Source organism: Osmerus eperlanus, chromosome 3 (genome assembly GCF_963692335.1).
Source record: "Osmerus eperlanus chromosome 3, fOsmEpe2.1, whole genome shotgun sequence".
Lineage (NCBI taxonomy): Eukaryota > Metazoa > Chordata > Actinopteri > Osmeriformes > Osmeridae > Osmerus > Osmerus eperlanus.
Window position 1 is genome coordinate 17,148,741 of NC_085020.1, and position 12,090 is coordinate 17,160,830.

The 12,090-nt window shown below is 44.0% G+C and overlaps 1 protein-coding gene across 1 annotated transcript in view; it reads left to right on the forward strand.

The window, feature by feature from the left end:
• The first annotated feature begins 2,223 nt into the window (after positions 1-2,223).
• The window catches only part of fgf14 (fibroblast growth factor 14), a 91,288-nt gene continuing 81,421 nt past the window's right edge, over positions 2,224-12,090 (forward strand). Inside the window, exon 1 of the mRNA XM_062457511.1 lies at positions 2,224-2,992. Coding sequence (XP_062313495.1) covers positions 2,785-2,992 — 208 coding nt within the window. The 5' untranslated portion in view covers positions 2,224-2,784. The remainder of the gene's footprint in view (positions 2,993-12,090) is intronic.

Genomic DNA, 12,090 nt, shown 5'->3' on the forward strand with positions numbered 1-12,090 from the left:
ATGCACAAGGCAAGAATGACATGAAGTGTAAACATTTGTACGGATGCGCACAAATGTGTATGTATGTGTATGTATGAGATGTGTAGGTATGACTCTTAAGGTGATTATCATCCTATCGAGCCTGTTTTAGACCAGAACGTGTTCGATTTAGGTTTATTTGGTGTCACTGAGTCCTATATGAGCTGTGCCTGAATCTCAGGATCACATGGTCTAGTGAAATCAATTTTCAATCTAATGATCAAAACTCACACATCAATACTAATGATACACATGCGAGAAGACTGGGTCAGTGGGATGTCATCTCTCTCACAAAGCTGCCAGAGAAGCCTGTAGGCCTATACTTGACATTATTATACAGACTTCTGTCTGAAGGGAAACTTTACACTTATATCATGATAGACGAGGCTGTTTGTCTCCTTTTTAAGAGTATTTCAAGGACAGAGTATGACAAGGAAAGGACGTGTTATGTATGAATTGTGTGATATCATATCTGGTCTTTCCTTTATTTTGAATAATGCTCTGTCAGTTTGCTACACAATTTATACACAAGCAAATACTAACCAAATGACCTGTCCTGAGTGCCCATAAAATGTTGCCTGAGCCTAATGGGCCACTAATCTGAAACAGGAATTGGGGGTGGGGGGTGTCCTCCTGATCAATCAATCTCTCTCTCTCTGGATCCAGCTCACATTGGTTGAATGATTAAGAGAGTAGATGAGGAGAGGTTATGTTCCCAGTACTTGCTAATGGGTCATGGGTCACCCCTACGTAGAGATGTAGCGAGAGAAACCAATTACTGTATGAAGCTCGGCCTGTTACAACAGAGATAGGGTGGGTGCCAGGTAGTCAGAGTACTGCACAGACATGACAATAATCTGACAGCAAGGTCAACCATCCTAAATGATGACTATGCAGAATCTGTAGACTTTATAAGAGCAAAAACACAGTTTTTTTTCTACACTTGGACATGATTAATTCTGCAATGAAAATATTGTATTGTTCTACTTCAGGTATAATACATGAAGTTTTATTTAATTGGTCAGGTTGAACCTTTGCAGTTAAGGCGAACAAAAGGACTACAATCCTGATTCTGAATGTCTAAAGCTAGAAAATGAGGCTGGCCAGTGGTCTCTTATTCAGTTCTGTCTCCCCTCTTAGAGGAATCAGGCAACAACGCTTTGTTTAGTTCCTCTTCAGTCTGTGATGGAAAACATCCTTCCTGGGAGAGGGATGTGTACGTAGCAGTAACAATCACCATGAGCAACACTAACAGACCCGGAACCCCATGGGTCTAGATGTGAGGACTGCTGGTAATAACACTGCCATAGTGCACACAACTCTAGGTCAACTTACAGTCTAGGTCTACCTACATATGTATGGCGTTTGTGCATGTTCGTGTGTGTGCAGGTCAGGGAGAGAGTTTGTGTGTTTTTTTAATTGTTTGTTCTGTGTTTGTGGGTGTCTGTGTGTGTGTGTGAGAAAGAAAGAGACAGAGAGAGGGAGAGAGACTGTGTGTGTGTGTGTATGAGAGAAATAAAATGTGTGTTGTGTTTGAGACACTAGGTAGAGTTGTGGTTGCCAAAGTAACAGCTAATGGGACTCTAAAGACAAAAAATGCATCTTTAAGACCAAAGCACAACTCCTATGGTATAATGTGTATTAGTCACAAGGCTAAATAGTCTAAATCATAACGTAGACAATTTTCACCCTACAAAGCCTTTAAAACCATGGTGCAGGCAGATTCATGTCACCTGCTTCTCACCAACCTATCACAGGCCAACCTGTTACCTGTGACCTCTTTATGAAACAAGGCTGTATCACCTACAACCCGTGGAACTCCCTTGTAAAGATAACCTAATGATTCAGTCTATAAAACTGCCTGCAGGTTCAGACAAACATTGTGATACATTATGAATTGTCAATGTCTAACACACACCCCTGATCCACAGTGCAATTTACAACTATCATTCACTTATTTACAATATGACGCGAATGGGTCACTGACTTACATTATATCAATCATTGAGACAATAGCAGACTGTCCTCTTCATAAAACATCTGAGAGCGTCTGTAATATGACGGCGCAGAAACAACGTCTTTACGTAATGGAAAGCCAATCTTTCAGTTTAACCCCTCCTTCCCATCTATTTCTAACTCAGATGCTTGGCTAGTGGAAATACACGCAAAAAAACTGCGGGCGCACCGTACTTTTGGAGATGAAAGTGAAGCATTTGTGAAACAATTCAGAGCAACCAGTCAGGCAAGAAACAACCACCTAAAGAACCGGGACAGGCATCAGAGAGCAAAACCTGTCCACAGAACGCTGCAGTAAGGGCAGAGATTAGATGAAAACTGGGCTTTTAGGAATTTGATCACCATTTGGTTTGTAGCCTAAAGAAGATACCAAGTGGACTTAATGCGGCTATGTGTTGTGTTTTGTTTGGGCTATCATTGCAGTAGTGTGTGTATGCATCCTCCCCTGCCGTTTGATGCTGTTCAGATCCACCCTCCTCTCCTTACAGTCATGAACTAACAAGGTTTTTCTCCTCGAAAATCCGCCGTTTCACTGTTTTCACGCTAGTTCAGTTTGTTTACCGGCTGCACGTCTCCTTCCGGCTCGACACATGCAATTTATAGAGTATATTTTTTATAACCGACCAGCTAAGGTGGCATCATTTATACGCCAGAAGAAGAAAAAACACATCAACTGCAAAGTCCGACAGATAGTGAATATTTCACCACGTGAATGAAAGCGCGAAGGACTTGGATATCCACTATTTTTCTATGTTACAATCTGTAGGCTTGTTTTGGAAAACTGATTCACTAGAGTTATTATGCAACCGCAAGGATCTCATCTCTATCTGGGTGTTTAAGCCACTGGATTGCTCTTCGCCCAAATCAATGTGGTTTCTTTGGAACATTTTCAGCAAAGGAACGCATATGCTGCAGTGTCTTTGTGGCAAGAGTCTTAAGAAAACCAAGAATCCAAGTGGTAAGTTCATTGCCATCGCGCGCTCATTCATCTCGCCTTTAACTGCACTCTGAGTGAGTGAGTGTTGTACCTTTGTTGTAATGGTGATAGATCTGCAATCAAATTTGTGCAGCGAGCGGATGCAGAGAAGCAGGAGGGGGGACAACTTCTCCTGTAGACCGCCTATAGCGAGCGCCCAGCTTAGGGACGCGCCGCGCACAGTCACAATAAGACGCTGCATCACCAAAGCTCCACAATCTCCTAACTTTTTAAATAGCGCGCTGACACATGCTATTATAGCACCTTAGATGGGCAAACCGTTCAAATGTTGGTAGCGTTCATCGTTGAGTCGCTTATCTTACGTGATCTGCTATACAGGTATTTAATTCCCAGTTTGCTGCTGCAGCATTCCCCCTGCAACACCTACCTATTAAACAAGCTAGGGTAGGCTTCCACAGGCAGACGGAGAAGACGGCTCTACACAGTATGTCTCCTTATATTGTAATGGAACCTAAGATAGTAATATCAAGCGCTACCACAGGCTCTATCACAACATTGAGGTTCATAACAGACCAGTGCAGGTGTGTGTGTTGGTTAGGCTATTATTGGCCTAAACGAAATTAACTGTTTTCATATGCTAAAACACCCACTTCACAGCATTCGACACTGATTTCAATAGGCCCACATCATCATCACAAGTGAGCATGGACCTGATTAACACCGCCAATTCACCACTGTCGAACTACTGAGGATTTCAATAGTGCAACAATTCACGCTAAATAAAGCGATTTTTGTTTGGAGGAAAGGAGGTTTCTTTCAACAGGCTGTTGTACAGATAATTTTGCGCAAAATGTTGCCTCGTGTTGAACCAGGCTTATTTAGAGTGTTTTAAGTTGATGCGCTTGGCACCAACGTTTTGCTTCCTCGACATTGCCACTGCAGTAGAGTAGATCATGACAGCGAAGCTGGGCAATTGCTGAGGCTTGCTGACATTGCAAGAATAACGACCAAATATCAGCTGTTATCACTTGATGGCTAACATCTCCGTGTATATAGCCTACATAAAAGCTGAAACTAAGATATAGCCCAGCGTAAGTGGCATGCAGGCTTGCAGACTATCAGTGCGTGCTATGTATGAATAGATTTTGTGCAGCCTCAAGAATTATGTGCGGCTTTGAAGCACCTCCTCGCGATGAAACGAGCTGCAGCAGAAAAAATAACTTCTAGAAGTCGCACTCTGGATAAGACGTAACCAAATTATCGTGTTTTTTTTAACCAAATCCCTCAGAGTTTAAACCAAACCCTAGAGGTGTACAATTAACCTCCATGTGGCAGTCAAAAAGTATCTTGAGATCGCAGCCTACTGAATTATGGTACACACTGCGGGCGTAATGCGTAAAATAGGTACTGTATTGTGGCGGTAGATCAGAGAGAAAATCGTCTGAACAACTTACTACTTCGGCGAGAAATGTAACGGCTTTAACAGGTGGAAACTACAAATCAAACAAAAGCACCATAATAAAATGAAAGCAGCATCATAAGCTGTAGGTGAACAGCTGAAACACGATATCGTACCCCCTTTGTTTTTATAAACCTAACCTCTTCACTCACTCACTTACTCACTCACTCACTCTCACACACACACACACACACACACACACGCACGCACGCACACACACACACACACACACACACACACACACACACACACACACACACACACACACACACACACACACACACACACTCACTCACTCACTCACTCACTCACTCACTCACTCACTCACACAACCACCACCACTCCTTCAAAGTTCAGGAAGCCAGGAGGCTTGAAGTCTGCTGGATAATGAGTGCTGCTCAGCGCTGGCCTGGGCTATTGGGCATCCATGGCTCAGAGGATGTGGGGCTACACAACACAGCTCAGAGAGCAGTGAGAGGCACAGCACTAGTCCCAGTGGTATCCAGCTTCTCAACATTTGTCAGTGCTGTAGGAAACATCTGCTGTCTGGTACTGATAAAGAGTTTGCATGTCTCTTTTTCTCTGTTTGTCTATTTCTCTCTCTCTCGTCCTCTTTCTCCCTCCATCCTTTCTCTCTATTGTTCTATCTCCTATAGTGTCCATGTTGCTGGTGGTTTGGTATGTTGGCTCTATAGGTACCTTCTGGTCCAGCAGATGGCACTTGCTGATAGCCTTGTGTTGGCTAATATTTGCCTCGCAGGGGCATCATTTCTGTGTGTGTGCGACTGTGTGTGTGTCTGTTCTCCCTTGCCGAATGTGTAAGGTAAGCACAGATTGAGGATTAATCTGAAGGAAAACTGATTGGTTGAGAGACCTAGAACAAACCCCATATTGAGGAATAAGAGATCAAACTGCATAGTCCCTCCTTCTCCTACTCAGGTTGTGCCTGTAACCGGAGGGCCGTATGACTCATCCTTTTGTCCTAGTTGGTTAAGGAATCTTTAAATTGACATTTCCTTTAAAACTCGGAAGCAGTGAGAGATACTTTTTAGGCAGTGCAGACCAAACCACAGCTTTGCTGTATAGCTCTGCTTCACTGTAAAGGGGCTGTCACATCCATGTTTATGTCCTGTCCTAAACTCATACCAGCCTAGGCTGTTTCCGGAACATCCAGGGGCTGTTATTCAGACATGTAGGTCGATTTGTGTTTTGTAAGTGTGTAGGATCAAATGACAAGTTTGAGCATAAGGTTGTGAATCTGGAGAACTTGAACATGCAATTAAGCCTCTATCGTATCCAAGCTAGCTGGAAATGTTTATTTTACACTCATGGTTTGTTTTCTCTGGGAGGGTCCACAGCAGCTGTCTGTCATTGGTGATCGTGCCTGCTGCTCACTGTGAACATCGCTCTGTCGGTTTGGAAACCCACCAATGTGTAGATGAGAGTTCCTGGCCCTTACTGCGCTGTGTGTTCCCTCTGCCACTCCGTACACCCATTGCCAACTAAACAAACAACAGTGTCTTACCTTCCATATCAACACCAGACGTGCCACTGACAGGTGTCGGGACCAGAAGACTAGAAAGATGAGGAGATACCTCTGACAGGATGACAGGAGGGAGAAGTTGAGTTTGGACAACACTAGTTTCTCTCTTGTAAACCATTTCATAGTCATTCTGTTCCTGGTGAGGAATGGGAAACCAGACATCCAAGAATGACGCAAGTACATGAAGTAAAACGTTTTAAAAAAAGTGACAAAAACTGCAGCATTCGGCTCATTAAGTTCAGTAGCCGAGATATCCTCATGGGAGTGGCTCAGCTGGTGACCCTGAGATGATGGTGACCAGGCCTGGACACTGTGGCCCTGAAGTTGGGGACCTGGGGTTGCCCTGGTGCAAGTTGACTGGGGGCTGTGGCAGTGCATGCTTTTGTGGAACAGAGGAGCATGAGCTGTTGACTGAGCACAGGATTAACAAGTCATTCATTAATTAACGATGGATCCTGCTAGAAAGATTGCAGATACAGACTCACTCTCCGTTGTTCAGTTCAGTACCACAACCACACACGACAATACAGAGAGGCCTCAGTAACACCAAATCCAGTTGTTTGTATTAAGTGTGTAGTTAGGTAATATGTCCCTTATAAGATGCTTATAAATATTTTTAAATGCGTTAACAACATGAGTATGTGTTAACAAGACTCCATAAGTGTTAAGAATAATATTAATACATATAAATAATAATATTAGTAAAGCTAAGGGCTGGGGTAAGGGTTAGGTTTATCGTAAGATGAGATAAGCATTAGTTAATAGGTAATAAGGCCCTTATAAGATGCTTATTACACAATAATGTGTTAATAAGACTTACATACTTACTAATGCCTTTTTATTGATAAACTAACCCTTATTACAAGAACCTGGATCTAAAGTGTTACCAAGGCCTCAAATGGGAATTTGAAAAACTTGAAAACATGATATGCTGTTGGCCTGCATATGTGGAATTATTATATATTGGCTTGTGTTCTATTGCTGTGCTGTGTTTTTGTGGAGTGCTATAGTGTACATGTGGGGTGCATGTTTGGAAGCATGATATTATGTGTTGTTCTGTGTTGTGTTATATTACTGTGCTTCTGTGCTGTGTTGTGCTAGGTGTGGTGCATGTGTGGAACGATTATATCATGTGTCGTGTTCTGTTGCTGTGCTCAATTGTGCATGTGGGGGAGATGACGTAAAGACAAACCAAGTGTTTAAACAAGTCAGTTGACCGAGAACACAGTCTCTTGGTGATTTGTCGAGGAAGAGGGAGACCTTTTAACCTCAACCCTACACCCAGCCCCTGACCTGACCTACCTAAAGATTACATCTACCCTGTAGACCAAACCCTGAAGCTTATTGACCTTCTCCGGTGACAGAATTATCACTATCCTAGAGCACAGCAAGATAGATAGAGACTTAATTAGAGCTTCTCTGCTGTATTGTGAATATGTTGTTTCCACAGAGTTTGTGCATGGATTCAGTTCAGCACGCAGAGGTGACACTGAACTCCACAAGACCTTGAACACTGTTGTCTTTGTCATTGTGCGATGAAAGATATTTTAATAAGCTGAACTGCGTGTCAAGATGGGCCTCTGTATCATATAACGTGAATAGGTTTGTGACCCCCTCCTAACATTCACATGCAACACCAGGAGTGTCAGAATGGTGTTCATTCTTTGTGCAAGTCTCACTTCAAAACAACTGTCTGTCAAACAACCTAGTTGCACAGCAGTACACCTTCAATCAGGTGGCCACTACTCATTTGGGAAAGGTAACAAGTATTCATTAAATGTGTACGTTATTAAAACCAAGTGGCTAATTTGTGTGAAACACCCCCCCCCCTCGCCCTCCCCATAGAGAGTATTGTGGGGAGACCACTGGTATAATTAAAGGGGTTGGAGGGGATTCAAACGTAGACACTAACAATTACAACAACTCCAGGGCTGGCCAAAAATAACAGCAGTACGGACGAATCTATGCCATGTTGCTATGGCTTCATAAACAAGCAATTACTGTAAGTTTCTAATTGGCAGCCTTGCAATAATTTCTCCCCACAATGGGAAAATGTTGTAGGGATCCTGCTGCTTTGTTAGACTAGTTCTTTATCTTCCTTTAGAAAGAAGGACAAAGGTACCAAAGTATCACCCTAATATATTGATTGGAGGCAAGCCGCACAGGAGGACACAAGCAACTGTCTATATGCAGACAAGACGGTTAACAGCCAGTCTAACATTGTGTGTGTGTGTGACGTCAGGGGTCCACAGGATGTGATGGGATTGTTGTTAGACTGTTAAGCAGAGGTCTTTGTCTTCCTCGGCCTTCAGAGGGCTCAAGTACGGTCTCCTCACCTACAGGGTCATTTTACAGGTAATCATACAGCAAAGTTTTCTCTGTGTTCGAATAAGGGAGCCATTGTTTTCGTATTAATCGCATTGTACATCAGAATCGACATTTTCCTCAGTGAATTAATTTGGGTTATCTGTGTCCTGCTCTTGAGAAATGTGACCTGCCAGGTGATGAGATGCAGGATCTGGCTCCCTCCCTACCTCCCTCCCAGAGACTATCGAGTTTACATACAAATCAGCACAGACAGAGGAGACAGAAGGAGAGGAGAGTGAGAGGAGAGTTAGTTGCTCTACATTTCCTTGAAGCTCTTTCTACTGCGTCTCTTTCTCTCAGAGAAAAGAGGAAAGGGAGGGTGGAAGAGAGGGGGGCAGAAAAGAGCAGACAGACAGACGGAGAAGAAGTCCAGAGAAGGGACAGGGAGAGCTGAGAAGATGAGATGAAGAGCTTGAATAGAGGGGATAAAGAAAGAGGATGGGGAGAGGGAGAAAGAGAGAGGTCTACAGACATGAGAGAGACTGGAGAAGGAGAGAGAGGAGGATATGAAAGGGCGAGGAGAAGGAAGGAGAGAGATGGAGCTCTGGAAAGGTAAGAGAGGGGTTTGCTCTCTCTGGCAGACTGCCCTGTTGCATGACGTTGACTCTGGCCTTGACTCCTGGAGTAGACGTTAGCCTCCCGAGCTGGTCTGGAGCTGTGGCCAAGGTCACAGTGCAGGAGCCTGGAAGCAGTGGCAGAAGATACCGTATGAAGAGCTTAGATTCTAAGAAGGCTCTCCAAGATCCAGAGGTGTTATTTTGACCAAATCTTTACCAAATCCTCACAGTGTCTTCGAATCACAGTGTGATTTTTGGTGTTTGATCTCAGGTCCTCTGACACGAAAAACACTTTAGCAGGCTGTGCCACTAAAACATAATTTGATGGTGTGGGTTGCCTGACAACCTGGCTCCGCCCTCCTACGTACTTCCGCTCAATTTTCATTTTGGAAAGTTTGATTTTCCAGCTCCATTAGTGGTGAAGGAGTTGGCTAAGGCGAACACTAGCGATTGGTTATGGCAGATCCAGAGGGGCTCTGGGCAGATCCAATAGTTTTAAACTTCAACAGAGTACCCGCCTTCAAGGAAGTTAATGCTTGTGGCCAGACTCTCTGCACAAATTTACATTTAGCAGACGCTCTAATCCAGATTTATTTACAGTAAGTACAGGGACATTCCCCTGAGGCAAGTAGGGTGAAGTGCCTTGCCCAAGGACACAACGTCATTTTGCATGGCCAGGAATCGAACCGGCAATCTTCTGATTAATATCCCTATTTCCTAACTGCTCAGCCATCTGACTCCTAATGAAATGTACGAGAGTCTGTTAGGATCAGGCTATGGCTGACTATACTGTATACTTATAAATTACTTTACCCAGCCTTTTTAGCTCTGTCTGAGGTTTAACCAGAAGTGTATTTATTGACAGCATTCACGTTTTCAACAGACACTCTTTATGACACTTTATGCCACTGCCACTCCGAAACTCCAGCTATTCCTTAAACACGTACTGTACAAGACACAGAAGAAACATTTCACCCTTTCTGCTGAGGTTCTCAGAGCAGGTTCAGTCTTCTGAAGATGCTGGCTAATTGTTTGATGGGTCTGAGGCATGTCTGTGTCTTGTCAGCCTAATGGAGTATGTCTCCCGCGTTCATACATTAAGTGGTCACATCACAAAGTCCCAGCGCACTGATCTGGCATTTTAATTACTGCTAAAGACACCGGGACTGATCAACACAGTGCTGTATATATATTTTATACCTCCGATGCAGCCTGTTTCACTGACTGAACAGAAAAACACAAATATAGATCTTTGTATTATGCATGAAGACCTGGCTGTGTTTCTCATAGTTCTCATGGTTCTCTCTGGTTTTTCCCTTCCGGTGAGAGCAGTAACTGTTAGGAGATGTTATCGCTGCCTGTTTTAGAGTCTCTCCAGGCTCTGACATGTGACTGGTGGTGGAGCTAGGTTTGGCGTGATCACAGGACACGTCGATCGCTCCTATCAGCCAAGCTGTTGTCAGCCTGACCTGGATTATACATCTAATGCGTTATTCTCTGAACATATATGTAGCTAAACTAAACATCTGCTTCTCTGCTAAATGCACCCACACCAAACACCTGTCTCTGTAGTAAAGATGCACCAAACTGCTTCCCTAGTGACGATACATACACCAAATGCCTGCATCGATGGTGAGCACATCTATAGTACATGACAACTGCATGGTAAATAAGATTAAAGTGTAATAACCGTAAAGGAAGAGTATGCGATTTTACAGCGTTCTGGATTCATAAAAGCAACCCAGTGTATTCTAGTGTGTCTTACTCTTTAACACCACACTACTTCCAAACTGTTATGAGGCCCAGTCTTTCTAACTGTACTGAGTGTGTACTGAATGAGAGCAGTTCTACTGAATGAGGGCAGTTCTAGTATGTCTCTTGTAGGCTGTGAGCCAATCCCAGATGAAGACGTTTTCACATTATTGCCTCCTTGGATAGTCTCCTCCTCAAATAGACGCATGGTTCTGCTACTCAGGCTGTCCCCTTGTGGTCCACTGTCCTGTGTCTCATCTAGCATCCATAAATCAGACCATCATTTGGCACAAATCCTCTGGCCCCAATACTAAGACGTATAAGTCACACACGCACACATAAACACACACACACACACACACACATACACACACACACACGTACACCCCTCAGGAAGTGATGAGGTGAGTTGTTGTGGTGAGGAGCAGGAGTGTAGCTAAAGCACAGCTGTAAGTAGGTTCTCTCTGACATATCTCGCTGCTCAGACTTCCTGGTCCAGAGAGAGTTGGTCACATGACTGTCAGTGGATCTGCAGTGGTGTTTGAAAGCTGAAAGCTACAATGCTTTAGCAGAGACCCAGGCCCATATTATAGCCACAGCCAGAAAGACTCAACTCTCTGTTTGGTGGACTATAAATTACACTGATGGGCAAAGGAGCATGTCAAATAAGGAGAGAGAGAGAGAGAGAGAGAGAAAGAGACAGAGGGCAAGAGAGAAAAATAGAGAGGGAGAGACACAGATGGATGGATTAACTATAAATGCTCATTCACGATCCCCTACAAGAGTCCAGAATGAATGGATTTCAGAATCTTGACGATGTTACAGAAAAGCAGTTGTCTGTGACCAGTGATGCTGACCATCATTCTCATCAATGTGAGGCTCTTTCGAGGTCATGGCCATCATCCTACAGTCAGTGATGAGGTGCTTGGTGACGTGTCCGTGTCCAGTAGAAGCTAATTCTATTAGGGATAGTGAGTCTTTAGGGGTTGTGCCTCTTAGATGTGAGTCAGAAGCTTTTCTCTCCCTGGGGAGAATTTTTTTATGTGAAGGGGTTGGGGGGGGGGGGGGGGGGGGAGGTATGTTCTGAAGACAGGGCAGGCCAGCGCCGGAGCCCTGCTCCCCAGCCTGACAGACACTTTAAAGGTGTCAAATAGACATGAGAGAGGGGCTCAGGAGCTCTGGTCTGTTCAGGCATCTGGTGTACACTGTGGTGGTAGTGAAGAGGCACTTTGGCTGATTGGAGAACCTCTCTCGATTCTCCCTTTCTCCCTCCCTTTATCTCTTTCCCTCACTCTCTCTCTTTCTCTGTCTCCTCCTAACTGACTATCAAACAACTCTACCTCTCTTGACCACCCACTCCTCTAAATACCATTATTCATTGGATCAGGATGCTTCTCATATGTGGAGAGGAAAAGGTTAGGCATCCAGTTAGCACTTATTT